The sequence below is a fragment of the Dermacentor albipictus genome, chromosome 3, assembly GCF_038994185.2.
Source record: "Dermacentor albipictus isolate Rhodes 1998 colony chromosome 3, USDA_Dalb.pri_finalv2, whole genome shotgun sequence".
NCBI classification, from domain to species: Eukaryota; Metazoa; Arthropoda; class Arachnida; order Ixodida; family Ixodidae; genus Dermacentor; species Dermacentor albipictus.
This window is the reverse complement of record NC_091823.1, coordinates 126,101,397-126,118,499: the sequence shown is the minus strand read 5'-3', so window position 1 is coordinate 126,118,499 and position 17,103 is coordinate 126,101,397. Positions and strand designations below refer to the sequence as shown.

Genomic DNA, 17,103 nt, shown 5'->3' with positions numbered 1-17,103 from the left:
GAGGTACTCTTTTTTTTCTTAGTGTGTATAAACGACATCCTGGCGACCCGCAGTATGTGTTGGTGTTAACCAAATCGGTAGGTGATTTGAGCCCCACGGGTCGGGTTCACATGACCAGGCTAAGCACCTAAAGGAAACACGCACACCCCTTGCCTTTTGTCTGCACTGTGAGGCCGATCACTTAGGCAATCTTATTAGGATACGGCAGAAATCCGAAAGACGACCCTGTGCCCGCTATTGTTCAAATAAATTCGGCATTATCTTGACAAGTTATCTTTGCGTTCATCACGGCGAGCCCGCATCATTGCGATATCAGCGACGTACGCCTCCGTGCGTTGCTTATCGGCGGACGGTAAGTAGCCGCTGCCAGAGCTGTCGCGTTGCCTATGAGCGCTCGTCCCTGAGAGACGCCGGACTCTGACCACGCGGGAGTGAGCCGCCGGCGCGAGACAGGCAGGTCTCTACGTACGGTGTGCGGTCCAAGGATGGTGGAGCTCGGGATGCCCACATGGCTCACTCGATGTGGGACCGCTACTTTGACATTGTTGTTGCTACAGGCGTCGACGATACTCGCAGGTAAGCGTGGCATTTGGCGCGAGTTAGATGTATGCAAATGGAGATTGTGTTACTGACCTGTATACTGTAAAGATCAGTGGGGCAAAGTAGTGGAACTTCGTCGTAGCTCACTGAGCTCGGTCGCCGTGACTGCATCGTTGTGCTATACGTGTGAGCCAATATTATGATGTAGAACAACAAAAAATTGAGGAAGTCTCATTTTTCATGTGTTCAATAAGTAATTGCCTTTTCTGAAAAGGTGAAAGAAGTTAGAAGGAAGTTGCGAATTTTTGCAATAGAGATCCCCTCCCAGTGACGAAGGTACTTGTGGTATTTAGTTTATTATAGCCAGTATTATTTACTAGTTAAACATAGTGGGCTCCAAGGATATAGAAACATGGTCTAAGGTAGCCGACGATCAGATTCTCTGAAAAGATTAGTACCTGGAGATCGCTAGAAAATGCCATCGTCCTACATTGTATATAGAGCATGTTGGCGATAATGATTCGAACTTGATATATAAACTGAACCCCTCAGCATGACCAGGCTTCCACTCTGTCCGCTATAGAAGCCAGCACGCCGCATTTTTTCTTTCAATCTCTGAAAAACGTTACGGGACTCTGAAATACTCATATATGACAGGAGGTGTTGATTTGTGCGGACGAGGAGGTACCGGATAATGTTCTTATGGGTGACTGAAAGGAAGAATTTGAGTTTTGGAAGTTTCATGGAGAGTAAGCATGGTACGGAAGCACCAAGAAAAGGAAAACAAAATACATCTTTGTTTACCGTCCTGCGCATACGCTTGTTTACCAAGTTTAAGTTAAAGCGTCTTATCGAGGACAAACACTTCGTAATCGTCGTCGTTTCTGCGGTGTTTTCGCGTAGCATCTTGTACTACCACAACAAAGAAGGTTCCCTTGTGGCAAACACGCCAGTGCGTTCCTCTCACGTGATAGTGCACGGCAAAATAGGTGCCACGTATTAAGGTACTATTACTTCACGAAGCAGACGGGCCTATACAAAAAATATTGCTTCATTGCTAGTATTTTTGGCGTTCTAGACGGATGTTTGTGGGCGTCATACCATCTGAATTACCATGGCATCATCGGGGGTGCATTTCCTTTCTATGAGATGGACTTGTTGCTTCTGGTAGCTTAAACGTGAAATGTGCTACCATTAGAGCACGTTTCAAAGCGAAGTGCCGCGTCAGCACAAAGGAATAAGAACATCTGTTCATAATAATCATAGGTCGACAATAAGTCGGTTATTATTTATGCGATCACTTCATCCTGGAGTGGTCAACTTGTTGGTCAACTTGGTAGTGATTTCGATTGGTAGCAATGGGCGTTTTGAGTTGACATGCTTCGGACACAGCGCGTACTGAACGCTGTCTGTATACTTCATTACATTATATTGCATAGTCAGCTGCCATTGTAGCACTGAAGTAGGCCAAAGAGTCGATCTTCAATCGGCTTCTCTTACTTTCTCTTCTTTAAATCTCGCTTTCGTGTGTTCAGTAGTGAGCAGGGCTGTGAAATTACGATATTTAAAAGGAAGCACAACAAGAAAGCGCTGTCGAAGGGAGACCTACCAACATAAATTTTAAAACAAGGAAGTTTATCACACATATTGTCTACAACATATGTCAAATTTACATCTACTGTGTTATCACTAGTTCTATTTCTAGCTTGAGAAACTCACCCGTCCCCCGTATACTCTAGCTTCCTTTTTTGCGGAAGATGCAGCCCAAATTCATGAACAGATCCGCTACTCTCGAAACACCAGCCAATTCCTGTGATGTGTTGCCACAGTTCCGGTATTTGTCACAACGAAGTCGGAATACAAAACGGAGCGCTTCGTTATGTCCAGGAGAACATTCATTTGGGCTAGATGGTGCATACTTGAATTAGGAAGGAACAGCGCCAACTAAGACGAACACAAGAGGGGAGAACGACACAGGACAAGCGCCAACTTCATCTAACTTTATTCACCGAAAATTCAGCAAATATAGGAAAAACACAGACATGCGCACAATGACCATCATGCGTCATCTGCCAAACCGTTCCAGATATGACATTTCGCTTTTGAAGAGGGTCACGGACGTATCACTAACACAGTTTTTTCCTCTTTTCTTTATATGGAATGCTTCTAAAACCTCACGTGCCTTAGTTTCCCTACTTCTGCCAAGAATCTTTATCGCTCCGAACCGTGGTTCACACTTCTTGCAGTACTGGCATTGTCTTTGTGGCGAATGTTCTGCCGCTTGGTCACACACGGTGCAAGTTGCGCAATGTTGCGAAAGATGCGCACCTCCTTCTTTCAGCGACCTCACATGTTCAGCAGCACGGTCGTTCACGCATCTGCCCGTTTGGCCCACATAGGTTTTCCCGCACGTCAAAGGTATTTCATATACCACACCGGTGCAGCACTTTACAAACTGCTTTCCATGTTTTTTGGTGCAGTTGCTCCTTGTACCCTCGCTCGCGACGCGGGCGCAGAGCTGAGCTTGTTTTAACAGAGCTGAGCCGAGAATAAGTTTTATCGACAAAGACATGGGATTTGTATTGGATCCTGCGTAGCCCCGGTGCTTACTAACATTTTCTTAACCTGTATTGACAGCGCCTTGGAGCCAATTTTAACAGGGAAGGGTGTACTGAAAGTGTTCAGGTATGTTGACGATTTTTTAATTGTTTTTAACAAACTGAACGTGTTGACTTACACAGATGGTGTAAGCACTGTCCTAGACAGCTTTAAAGAGGAGGGAAGGGGGTTGGTTTTCACGCATGAGCTACCCTTGCAGGGGCGATTACAGTTTTTAGACATTACCATTACCTTGGGTGTAGATCATGTATGTTGGCAGTACGCACCTAGAGCACAAAAGGAGCTTCTTCCTTATGTGTCGGCGCATTCAAAAACCGTAAAACGTTCGATTGCAAAACTTTGTCTTGAGTCTGCTCTCGTGAAATCGTGTCACCACGCAATGAGTGCGAGCTTTGACAAGCAGGTTGACAGGTTGGTTAAGGCGGGGTTCCCAAGCACGGTTATCACAGCAGTGGCTGAAGTGATCTTGCAAAATATCAAAGGTGCCATGGTCAAGAAACCGTGCGCACAAGAAAGACTAGCTGCAAAGCCGGAAGTGGTACCGTATGTACATAGGATAGCCCACAATATGAAAAAGGTGGCAAACAGACACGGCGTCCCAGTCGTGTTTTCGGCTCCTCGAAAACAAGCTCAGCTCTGCGCCCGCGTCGCGAGCGAGGGTACAAGGAGCAACTGCACCAAAAAACATGGAAAGCAGTTTGTAAAGTGCTGCACCGGTGTGGTATATGAAATACCTTTGACGTGCGGGAAAACCTATGTGGGCCAAACGGGCAGATGCGTGAACGACCGTGCTGCTGAACATGTGAGGTCGCTGAAAGAAGGAGGTGCGCATCTTTCGCAACATTGCGCAACTTGCACCGTGTGTGACCAAGCGGCAGAACATTCGCCACAAAGACAATGCCAGTACTGCAAGAAGTGTGAACCACGGTTCGGAGCGATAAAGATTCTTGGCAGAAGTAGGGAAACTAAGGCACGTGAGGTTTTAGAAGCATTCCATATAAAGAAAAGAGGAAAAAACTGTGTTAGTGATACGTACGTGACCCTCTTCAAAAGCGAAATGTCATATCTGGAACGGTTTGGCAGATGACGCATGATGGTCATTGTGCGCATGTCTGTGTTTTTCCTATATTTGCTGAATTTTCGGTGAATAAAGTTAGATGAAGTTGGCGCTTGTCCTGTGTCGTTCTCCCCTCTTGTGTTCGTCTTAGTTGGCGCTGTTCCTTCCTAATTCGTTATGTCCGTTTCTTGCCTATGTGCCCCGCATAGGCGCTTTTTTTGTTATTGCGATATCAATTATATCGACACTCGAAGCGTATCTGTGCCGTCGCCGTTACGGTGATGTTCCGTGGAAAGTCGAAGCAAGATAACATCGTCGCCCACGCGCCGTGTGCTGTATGTGCTAGCTAAACAAGCGAGGGTTACCCGACAATCGTGGCTCAATCTCACGTGCACAAGGGAGGAAAGCGGGAAGGAAGCGCACCGTCTTCCATCGCGTGTGAAGCACTGGGGGCAGGGGAGTGACACGGTGGGTGGCATTCTAACGCCTTTAGCGCTTTCAACTCCGGCCACTGCTGCATACGGCACGGACTCGCGGGCGCTTTATCTTGCAAGCGACTTGCGATGTGGACAAAGTGCGTGGTCGCGCATGTCTCATATTAAAAGCAATCTGTGATGTGGACAAAGTGCGCCGAGCGCTGGCAGTTTCGTGTGCTCTGTGGTTTCGACCAAGGCCAATTCACAATGTCACAAAGGCGAGGCTGAGATGCGGTTCCGTGCGATTGAAGTGCGACTACATCTGGAGGGACAAATTAGTTTATGAAAGCTATGCATCCAACGCATCACGAACGGAAACATGTGAGAAACTAACGGTAATTTCATTAAAGTAAGAAAATATGAAGTCACAAGCCATTTGCTTTCATTCAAGAATAATTATGCGTGCGAAACTGTGCAGGCTTCAGAAGTTTTCTCGTGGTGACGCATGCTGAGATATGCCAACATTGTATTAGCGTATTTGACACCGTAATGTCATAAAAAACTCGCTTATGCGTAGCCATAAAGAGTAATGGCAATATATATAGTACTAACCTTATCATATTTGATCCCTAATTTTTTGACTGCCTTTTCGCTAAAGGATATGGTTTAGCTACGTCTTCAGTATCAAAGAAAAAACTAAACGTGGCACGTGCGTCAAGGTTAAAGTGTGGTTTTTGTTAATTACTTCAATGCAATTTTGGTGTTACGTTAACACCAAAATAACAAATGCTTGTTGGTACTAAGAACACACGTATGCGGTGCATGTGCTCAAAATGTATGAACCCAGTGCTCTGGATTGATGCAAAACTCTCAATGCTCATCGGTGTAATTCCTACTGTTACAGAATGAGGTCTATAAGTAGGGAGGGGTGCTTTGGTAATTTACTGTGACGCGTCGTTGTGGCCAACGTTCTCACTTAAGCTTTATTTGTACTGCTTGCTCTTTGTATGCCAGGTGATGTGAGCTGGCACAGTTAACGACTTTGCGCAAGAAACCTCGAACGCAACCGTTGATCTTTTTCCACCGAGAAGCTGGCCCCGCGAAATGTAGATGGCGTTGTCATGCCTCACAAGCCGCCATTGCAGGACGTATGGACTTCTGTACGGGAGCTTCACTACCGTGCGTACCTTGCTTTCGACGATAAGTTCGCCGAGAGGCAGTACGAAGGTCAATTCGCTCGCGGCTGCTGTCATGCTTCCTCCCTCCAGCGTTTCTTCAGCGAATTTGCACGGTCATCTAGTGAGATGTGCTCATCTTTAGCTTTGCACACGTGACACCGTGCTTTTAAGTTAGCGAATTTTCAGAAGGTAATACGGCCCACATTAATACTATCCTTGCTTCGCATAGATGTCTACTAATTTGCTATCGCAATTGATGATTCGCCTTTTTATAATGAATCTTATTTGTGCTAATCAGCCCAACTTAACACGATTCGCTTACAGCTATATGTCGCCGTGGCCGAGAGCGTGCATTGTTAATTGGCCTATGATTCAAAACTAACTAACCTAGGAACTTGTTTCCGCCAGGTATGCAACTGTACCAGCTGACGTTAAGAATGAAGGAAGCTTTCAGAGAGACATCAGTAACATTCGGTAGAGGAGCAAGACCTGGTACGGCCTAGATTGAGACAGTGACTAATAAAACCATCGCATACTCAATAATTCATGACATTGCCGCTGCAGGTATCTGTTAAAGGTAATTGTAATGCACGAGAGTAACTGATTCGGTAGCATCTTTAAAATTGATTACTCAAAAAGTTGCTCAGATTTCAAGAAGTTTTATTTACGAGCATATAGGGGGCACAATCTTCTGGTAACATACATGCGCATTTATTGCAGTTATTCCTAACTTTATTGTGCGTTATAGACCTTATTCGCGGAGCAATTTGCTGTAGGGGAACAAAATGGCGATTTCGGCGTCATGGAACACGTTGCCTCAACGAAAGGGCAGGAATGAAAAACCATTACCGCTCCTGCCCTGCTACTGTGTGAAGTGCATCAACCAAGCTACATAAGGACTGCCTGCGTTTGCCACCGCATTTCGCGATACATGGCTTTCCTTGAGATCAAAGAAATTCACTCATTGACCTGCGTTGTACCGCAAACCTTCCAAATCAAGAACTTCAATTCCAGAACGCCGGCAAGCATGAGTACCACTAGTTACATAGTGACAAAAGGAGCGCCGCTTCCTGTCATAGCACGATTCTCACGCGTTGTCTACACACATCCGCCACAAACTCCAACGCCACAAACTGACCGCCGTTATATTGCCAACGTATTGAGAATAAGTGAATCAGCGGACTCTTCAATGATTGCGCCGAAGCATGGGTGACGGCAGCTCCACTCACAGCACAGGAATGTTCAACGCTGAACGCTGTGTGATGATCAATAGAGTAATGTATCGACTAGAGATAATATATCTTTGCCACATGTTGTTACCAAGTACGCAATATCTACGATCCAACTTCCAAGCCTGCTGAGCCGCAAGAACAAATATACCGCAGCTTAGCTCACAGTGACCGATAAGGCGGACAATGAACAATCAGATAGTGACTCCACCGAGGAGCGTTACTGAGTCAGAAATCTGGGAAGCCACTGCTTAAAAGTATTTGCCAAAAATACGAACGAAAAACAAGACACACCCATCCTGACTTAAGTATTAAGCGGAAACTTTGTACAGCTTGGAATACATTTCTAGCCCTGCTTCGTAAGCACTGCTCCCATAGACTGCACAAGTTATAATGAGCTCCGAAAGCGCTTGCATGTCCTCCGAAGCACTGCGGCCAAGCCTTCATGTTGTCCACTCAGTCATCGTCTATGATATCGGCTGAAACAAAGGTTTTGGGAGTCGCAAAGGCGTCATGCATATGCGTTGTAAAAACGGAGGCAATGGAGGCAGCTGAGGCAAGGACTGGACGCGGGACCACGTTATCAAACATGGTGGCACCCACGGATTCACCGTGGAGAGTCCAGCAGTGGTATTTTAAGGCTAGCCAAAATTCTGCTACAACGCAGCGAGGACGTTACGACCAAGTGCCGTAAATACGCACGTTAATAAAAGCGCGTACCCAATCGACGTTGCTAACAGAAAGCTTTTGAAATTCCGGCGTTGTTTTGCAATATCACTTCTTCCAGAATGGTGCATGTTGAGTTACACTGGTGGACTGCGGTAAAATTCGACAGATAACCGAAGGGTCAATGTCGAAAATTCCTGCACATGAAACGAACAACGTCGACCAACATTTATGGAATGTGTTGGTTGCTTATTACTCTGGATTCGTCTTCACGCCTTGAATAATGTACTTTACGCCGCGAAGGTCAAGGCCTCGCCCATGCCCCTTTTTGGAAAATGCTGCATGATTACATTGGATTCAATCACTTGGAACTTTTCGCTATGCCAGCACGCACTTGTGCACTAAACTAGGATACACCCAATCCCGTGGCAGCCCATATTTTCAAGGTTATAGCACTAAGCGTTTGTGTACTCTTTCTTTTGTGTCAGAGAAAATGTCAGGTGTGTGGAGAGCAGTGCGGTGCAGAAAAACAGCGGAAGCTGTTTCGTTTGTCACTGCTTTAAAGTGAAAAGCAGCTGCAAGTCTATGTTGCTCGTCGGTAGTTTGGTTAAGAAAGGCCCATAGCATCGAGGTGTTAGCATCGAGGTGCACATAGCATCGAGCTGCACTCCCCTGCAATGCCCATGCTTCACATACTACAGGTGCAAGCCGTCGAGCAGTCGAACCTGATTGTATTTTCCCTGCCCGCTCCTCATTGTAGGAACAATTATTGGGAGAAAAGATTATCACCAAGTCATTGCAACCGAGGCTGAGTGGTAAAATGTAATACCACTTTAAGTACCTATGATTTAAAGCCTCCTTCATTTTTGGCTTCATAGCAAAACACTTGAGACTTATGCTATGTTCACACTACGGTCGTAACGCGCGTAACAGCTCTTTTGGCGTATCGAACGTAACGGCTGTAAAACACGTTACGGCAGTTAAGCCGGCACCTTTGTTCACATTTACTGCTGCTTAAATTACGGCTTTCACAACAGGCCAATGAAATTTGGAGCTGCAGAATCGACGTCACCAGCGGTCCAATGTGGCTCCTGCCAACATGCGAGCGCTGGCCGAGATCGAAGAAATTCACGCTCAAAACAAACTTATAGTCATGTACTCAATCGCCCAAAGACGACGAAAGCGACGCAGAAGGGTTTGGGTGCGGCAAGTATTTCTCGACAGGGCCGTGGACGGCGATTTTGACAACCTTTTCGCCAAGCTCCGGCCGAGTTGGTGACGCTGCGATGTTTCATAACTTCATGCGCATGTCGCCCCAGCAGTTCCGCTTCCTTATGCACAATAAAGATTGTATTGTATTGAAAACCTAATGAGACCACTCATCGAAGTTCGGAGCACGCATCTGCGGCCATCGATTTCCTCGGCGGATAAAGCAGATGAACTGAAAACAGTCTCGCAAGGCGCACTGCACAAATTTTCACGAACACAGCCAATCGTGCGCACGGAATGGCGGAATGGCACTTCCCGCGCCCGGAGCTGTCTGCAGACGGGAGGACGGAAGTTTCGTCACCGGTTGTTGAAAGCCGAAAGCTTATCGGTCATTGGCTGTGTCGCAACGGTCGTAACATAACAGTCGTAATTGTTGCCGACCCTTTAACACTCTCACCCACGATTTTTGCGAGAATTGCGCACGTTGGTACCTTTACGTTCGCAGTCTGAACTAGACGCATACGCTTGTTGCGCTTCCGCTTACGTATGTTACGAAAAATCGGCGCCTTACGAACGTAGTCTGAACATAGCATTAGCCAACTTTTAAAACGCTGATAAATGTTCTCGAAAACGTTTTAGGCCTGAATAGTTGTGTCTGCGGCGTCGTAGCTTGCTCGAGCGCGTTGCGAGTGTGACGTCAGAGGTATCAAAATAGGAATGTAGTCGTAAATACTGTTGAATATCAAAAAGCTGGTTTTGCTTGTGCAGCCGCAGTTCCAATTTTCACGTCTTGTAAGAAGGTGACAGCAACCGTGCACTGGCGTCACCCGCTTAAACATGCGGATGTCCTGGAACTGATTTCATGTAAACATGTTTTGTCAGAGCTGTAATTTTTGTGCTACCGAAGAGCATTGTGAAGGGCTTGCTTGGAACATTTGTTACAATTATGGCGCAAGCAGAAGGCAGGTATCTATTTTACTGAAATGCGTCTGTTTCACGAACGGCACCCACCGCTGTGTTCAGCAAATTAGTTTGCCGCCTTAGCGGGAAGAATATCAGTTCTTTGGCGAGTGCGTCGGAGAGTTTAAGTGAGCGTCTTTTGTCCTTTATCAATTCTGCCAAGTGGCTTATGCGAACAAAGACATTATCGAAAACCTTGGGAGCTGCCACTTGTCTATTGTCTTATCACCACTAGCTCTTATGTACCAAGAGTGCGAAAAAAAGTTTTTCGAGATAGTGACTAGACAGACACCAAATTACATTACGCTTGCCGGTGGCTTCTTCGAGGCACAATGATAGGAAAAGGAGTTTTTGTACATTGAATAATTATTAGAATGTGCTAATCCTTATCGTCCAAAGGGCTACTAGCTACTGCGATTCTCATGGTTTGCCCCACGGTGATTTCACCAAGGCGAAATGAACTTCTCGAGCTGCGTTGCCGTGTATAAAGTACACGTTATATATTAGTAAATTGGTGCGAATATTTCGATATTATTGTATTTACTATAAGAAAAACGTGGCGTTTAACCAATATTCTTGCGCAGAAAAGTTTAGTGGATCGCACAGATATGTGGGAATCGGTAATAAGCCAAGTTTTCTCAGATGGAAGGGAACATCGCGAAGGACAAGGGACTCTAGAAGCAGACAAGACAGATTTCCTTGTCGTTTGCGTTGTTGTCTCTCATGTAAAGCTGTATCAAGTTGCCCAGGTAGCTGCTCTACTGAAGCTTTCTTTGTTTACTTTGATGTTTAGTGAAATGTTAATTCCCTTCTGTCCTTCTAGTAGTTAAAGGCTTCTTGTTCAGTGAATACTGTGTTTCCATTTTGTTCACTAAATTACTTTGTATTTACTGCTTCTGCTGCCGAGTTTCTCGCTTCTCTATACCTAACGTCATTTTTTATGCGTTTAGCATTCCTTATGGCCTTTACCAACTTTTTCATTTGTCCGTTTGTATCTACTTCTTTCACACCAACTATAGGGTCCCTGGGTATGTATCATTAGGTATGTGACCATCGCGAATGAAGCCCTTTCATGCAAACTTAGGCCACTAGGTGCGTGACGCTCTTCAAATAAAAAAAAGAATCCTTTCAAATTGCTCTGCTGCTGGGAAAACCAAACTCGAGTAATATACGCATATTCATACAATATTCTCTAAATATAATTTCGGACATGTGCCATGCGCGGACTTTGCGGCGGTGGCGTTAGATGGCGCAACGTCTCCGAGGAAAGCGCGTGAGAAGATCCCTGCTGCAGTACACACTCTATGCGGGACACATTTAGGGTATGGCAACATGGCTTCTCCGTACGTTGCGTCTATGTTAATTCGCATTGACGTCGACAGTCATCCAGGCATAGTGTCTGTCGGGATTTGTTTTGTAGCCGACTTGTTCACTGCTCTGCAGCTCAACGTTCTTCGCTCGAGGAACGCTTTGCTCGAATTTCGTTCCTTCAACATCTTTTTTTGCACTCTGTTTTTTTACCGCCTACGTCAATTCTTACCTTTTATTCTGCTGATTTGGGCACCTAACCAGTAGCAGTTCACCAGTTGCACATACCCAGTGACCGAAGCTGTGTGTCCTGATACTTACCGTGTTGCAGATACCCAATGGTCCAGGCTGTCTATTCGGATACCTAGCGAGAAGTACGTGGCGAGTTGCACATACCCGGTGGGCTAAGGTGTTTATTCGAATTATTACTCAGTAGAAGGTAACCAGTTGTCCGTATCCAGTGAACCAAGTTGTCTATTCTAGTACCTACCAAGTAGTGCATGACCAGCTGCGGATACCCAGGGACCCAAGTTGTCTATTTGAACACCTAACCAATAGCACAGTACCAGTCCCACATACCCCGCGGCCAAATTTGTCATTGGTTTAACTACCCAGTTGCGGCTGACCAGTTCAACATACCTTGTGGCTCAAGTTGTCTTTTTGATACATAGCTGTTAGCATCATGACCAGTTCGACATACCCAGTTATGCAAATGTTCAATTCGAAAACATATGCAGTAGCACATGCGCAGTTTCTTCTACCCGATTATCCAAGATGTCTATTCGCGCCGGTGCTATAGAAGCAAAGACCAAGTGGCTCAAGCTTTATAAGTGGCGAGAAGAGGCACAGAAAGGTTCCTTTCAAAATTAATATTCATTAGGGCCCATGCGGAGATATCGAGGACGCCCCTCGCAATCTCAATGAGATGGCTCAGGGGTGTGCGAGACCTAACCCTTCGCGATGCCACCTATTCTGGTTGTAACCATCCCAGCGAAAATTGGGACCTTCCCTCCACAAATAACGAGATATCAAAGCACTTTTATCTAGACCGCAGAACATACAGCACACGTCACAATAAGCTCACCAGGCCTCAAGCCCTCATGTTCAGAATGCTTCAAACAAACACGTACCCCACGCAGAACAGACTACATCACTACAGGCCTGACCTATAGAAAACATCACATTGCGAAAATTCCCATAGCACACTAGGCGTGCATCACTTGCTCTGGCCGTGTGGTCGGACCCACGCAAACAAGGATCAAGACTCCACCAGCATTACGCAGCACGGACCTTGCGGAGCAGCTCTGGGCCGTCCAGCGAGCCCACGATGTGGCCAGGGAGTTACAACTCCCGGTCCCAACGTGGGAGTAGCCCGCTCTCTGGGAACTTGCATCCCGTAGCTCGCAGGACCTTTCATTAAAGTAATTCCACGCATCCATGCCACATCTCATTTGGTCGACAGTTTTATTTCAGCATCACAAAGCTATCCATGCATGGCACGACAAAGCTGGACGCAGGCTTATCCATGCAATAGACGTACTTATGGCTCTCAAATAAGGGGTACGAAAACTTTTGTCGGTAACCGTTGCGCAAGCATAAAGAATTGCCAATTTTCCCTACCTTGTCAAAGGGCTTTGCGTGGCTTGCCTAATGGCAATGACCACTATGTGGTGATTTGTGCTGAAACTTGCGGTCGTTCATCAGAGCTCACAATGTGAGTGACAGTACGTAGAAACGTTGCAGCGCCGCTGGCTTTAACTGCCTGAGCAATGCGTTTCCTTAAAGTTGGAAGTATGTAGCGGACAGCCAATACATTTCATCAGTAATGCTCGTAATGAATAGGTGATTCGAACACTACATTGACACAGAAACTATACCTTGGTAAATTGATATAAGAGAGAACACATCTCATTGACATTTTATCCCTGATAGTATCTACAGAAAAATAAATGTCTTGAATATATCACACAGGAACCGAAACGGAAAGACAGCGGTAAAACTCGGAGCGCAGTCGATACAAACGTTACATTCTTAAATATTCAAAGCAAAATAAAGAGCTGTGTGACAAGACCATTTTCAGGGCGTTGATGTGGAGGCAAACGCTGAAGGTTTCATGTTCGGCGAAATACCACTGCAATATTAGCTTTTTCCGCTGTGCCAACTACGACGGACGATAACACGCAAACGACAAGAATCTGCAACGTCGCTTCGATTGATACTTCGCGCTTATCTGAGATGATAAATTACCAATGGGCACTGTTGCCAAAAAAAGATAATGCTAGCCAGCAAATATGCCAGATATGATAAGGCGAGTGCACTTGGTCCATTCTCGTGCGATCCAGTTCAGTGAACTTCCTTTCCAGCGGAAGTTATCGCATGGGCAATGATCCGTCATTTGTTCGATAAGGAAACCAATAACTAGCCTGCTGCCCCGAATGCCAAGCTCAATTCATTAGCTGCGGTAACGGAAGAGGCGGGTACGCGACAATCAACCCGAGTGGGCATGTGCGCAGATTGCGGGGCTTCTTCATGTAGTTTGAGTCATCTAGTGCCAGTGGGAATATATATCACCATGGTGCAAATGGAATATTCTGCACGAAACTCTTACTACATTTCATTTGGTTTGTTGTTGTTGTTGCCACACAGGTTTCTCTGTGGTTGTAATCTGTATCATGGCATGCAAAACGTTAGTTTCAGAAACAACTAGTGTGAATTTCTTTGGCAAATTAGGAGACATCCGAAATGGGCCTCTTTAAGTTCAGGTCAGTTAGGCGAATGCATAGTCATTTGCGTTCCTGCTACTACTTCCCATAGATCATAAAAGGAGAGCGACCTGGTCATCATAGACTTCTGCAGTAGACTAGTCGCGTATGCTCATTGCGCAATGGCCCCTTCATTAGAATACAAGACAACGTACTTTAATTCAACCATAAAAACTAACATGGGGAGGAATGTAAATATGGAGAGATACGAAAACGAAGTTTTTTGTAGAATCAGAAATCTGCAGCTTCATTTCACTGACAAAACATCCTTGGCCGTTATAGGCAAGTCAGTGAAGTTCCTAATAAATGCCTCGGAACATATATCGATAGTATTAGGAGGAAAAGTGAATCAGGGGGGCCGGATTTTTGTTAATCACCACCATATAAAGACAGCAAGCAACAAAGACAAAAAACGCATAGGGGTGACTAGATGGGGTGGAAATCTAATATTACAAACTAATGAAGAAAAGGCAAAATAAAGTGGATGTAAAGACAACTTGTGGCCGGCGGGGATGAACCGACCACCTTCGCATTACACGTGTGACGCATTACCAAATGCGGGCGGATGCAGAGCACCTTTTTTTGCCCGATGCGTCACATAGCACGGAAACTAAAGATAGCTGGCACGTGCCAAATGAACCCTTGCTTACTACGCAAGGGCATCAAGACTACCATATACGAGACTCTTGCAGTGAATGAATGAGAAGGGAAGCAGAGGGGCTTGATTTTTGTTAATCATGGCCATATAAAGCGAGCAGGCAATGAAGTCAACGATAGCAGCGGAGCAATTAGCTGTCGTTGAAATCCGAATGTGGAAAATGATGAAGAAAAAAGGAAACCAAAGTAAATGAGAAAGCCTCTTGCAGGTGGGGAATAAAATCATAACTTCCACATCGTACCGGAAAATGCTTGAGCAATTAAGCTGTAGTGGTTACTATCCACCCATCCGCTTTCTTGCAAGTTTGTGTAAAAGGGGGTACACAAGATATCCGGACACTTTCCAAAAGCAAAAGATCAAAAACTATTTTCATTTAGGACAAAAACCATTTAGTTACACCTAAAATCATTTCCAATGGAGTTAACACACTTGTTCAAGCTTTGCGCCAAAGTTCCAAGTAACTGTGGAGCTTCCGAAGCTTAACGCAATTGAGTGGCCTAGCGAAGTTGTCTGGACCTCGTGCACAGTGTTAAATTTTCGTGCTTTATTGAATTTTCTTTCTAAATCACAGGTTCTTCTTTTAGATAAACAGGGCCCTTCAAGACTTGCGCCAGCCATGCCTCAGAAGCTAAATTACATGTCACAGCCAAAGCAGTGCGAGATGCCGCGCAGTCGTTATAGTGAAGCCAATCACCAGCATACTACAGTGGCGCGTGCTTCTTTCGCATGTTCCTGTAATTGCGATAGCGATTTTTGAACGCTCAAGGCAAATTTCTGCCGTTGACGTTGCCGTGATGTTCAGTATAAAGTCGAGTGCAATAGCATCGTGGCTGCGCGCTGTATGCTGTGGGTACGAATGCAAGCTCGCGGGGTTGAGCCAAGTATGGTTGCTCGATCTCGGGGGCGCAAGGAGGAAGATGGGGAGGACGCGCGCCGTTTTGCATCGCGCGCAAAGCACCGTTGCGGGGGGGGGGGGGGGGGGAGGGGAGGAACGTTGTGCTCCGGCGACAGCTTTGTATGGCGCGACTGAGCGCGGCTGCTCGGACCCTAGCTTGCAAACGCTCTGCAATAAGTACAGAGTCTCGGTGCGCCGAAGGCTCATAGCTTCGCGTGTGCTGTGTTATCGGCGCTTAGTGCGCATTCAAGCGAGTGCCGGCACGGAGGTAGCTGCCGCTCCCACTCTTCCTCACGCCAGCGTTTCCACAGCCAGCGTCCGCGGTGATCGAATGAGACGTTTAAACGTTTGCCTGTGCGCGCATGGCACCATTCTTGTTAATTTAGTTATTAAGCGAATGTTTACGCGCTTATACGGTCAATACAACAAGCATAGTTACATCGTACAGCTGTACAATAACTTGTTGCCGATATCGATGCTTCGATATAAAAGTTTTTCAATCAACTTATTACTTTTAAATCAAACTTACGATTGTCGGTCTATTCAGGAAGAACAAGTTCCATCTGCTCAGTTCCGCAAACACCAAAGAATAAAAATAGAAATAATTATCATCTCTTCATGAGCGCATTGTCACTTTTTTTTCGGCCGTGTAGAAGACGACTTTAGGTGGCTTAAAAATAACTTCATTTCTAGGTAACATACATAGCACCAGCCGAATGTAGCTCGAAGCTACAAAGCAAAACTACACGGGTTTCTCTGATACAAAGCTTCGTAGTTCCATAAAAATTCGTCCAAGTCCGGTATACGCACGTCGGACCAACACCTTTTCAGGTCGGTCGCTCTACCATTTGAGTTGACTTGGAGGCTAGAAGATCGTCGTGCGTGGGCGAATTAATCGACAACTTGAATTACAAGAAGAGTTTGTATGGCAGATCAGTTCTGCGGAATTTTGTACGGTGGAGGAAGGTTCATGATAGGAAAAATTGAGCTTGAATTCTTTTGTAGCCTCGTTTTAGATACGAGTGGATGTCAGTTCTTCCTTACATGAAGCACGCTCCAACTTGTGGAATTCTGTAGAATCGATTTGCCATATCTATAGCACCAAGCACCAGGTTTTCGATCTTCGAAAGGAGATCTTCGAAAGGAGATCTGGGTAACTTTCAGTGTAAGTTTTCAAAGCCTGGCACAAACTGAAACAAGAATTCATTGTCTTTTTTAGGTTATTTTAGTCCTTAGCGAGCAGGCGGGGAACAAACATTACGGCAACGCGCATCATGCCCAATTTCGCACTCAATATCTATTCACAACAGCTGCAACGAATATCAGCAGCTTCAAAAGTCTTGTCATTTGTGTGGACACATAAACGTCGTTTCGAGTACTACGAGTGTTTTCTTGGTTGTTTTTCCAAATGGGAATCAAAATCTCAGGGACAGTCTCGGTACGTTACAAGCACAGATCTCGATTTCGCAAAAGCAGCGCTTGGTAGAACTGCAACCACAAATTCGCAAGATAATTTGCATTGCCGTCGGCTTGGCTACTGACATGTGAAGTGTTGATTACGCTCACCTATCGAGAGAACACAGTAGTAAAATTGTGAAGAACTCCA

At 45.6% G+C, this 17,103-nt stretch overlaps 1 protein-coding gene across 3 annotated transcripts in view; it reads left to right on the top strand.

Moving 5' to 3' along the window:
* The first annotated feature begins 442 nt into the window (after nt 1-442).
* The window catches only part of LOC135909438 (MAM and LDL-receptor class A domain-containing protein 1-like), a 269,210-nt gene continuing 252,549 nt past the window's right edge, over nt 443-17,103 (top strand). For all 3 annotated transcript variants that reach the window (XM_065441393.1, XM_065441392.1, XM_065441394.1), the window contains exon 1: nt 443-576. In XM_065441393.1, coding sequence (XP_065297465.1) covers nt 486-576 — 91 coding nt within the window. In that variant the 5' untranslated portion in view covers nt 443-485. The remainder of the gene's footprint in view (nt 577-17,103) is intronic.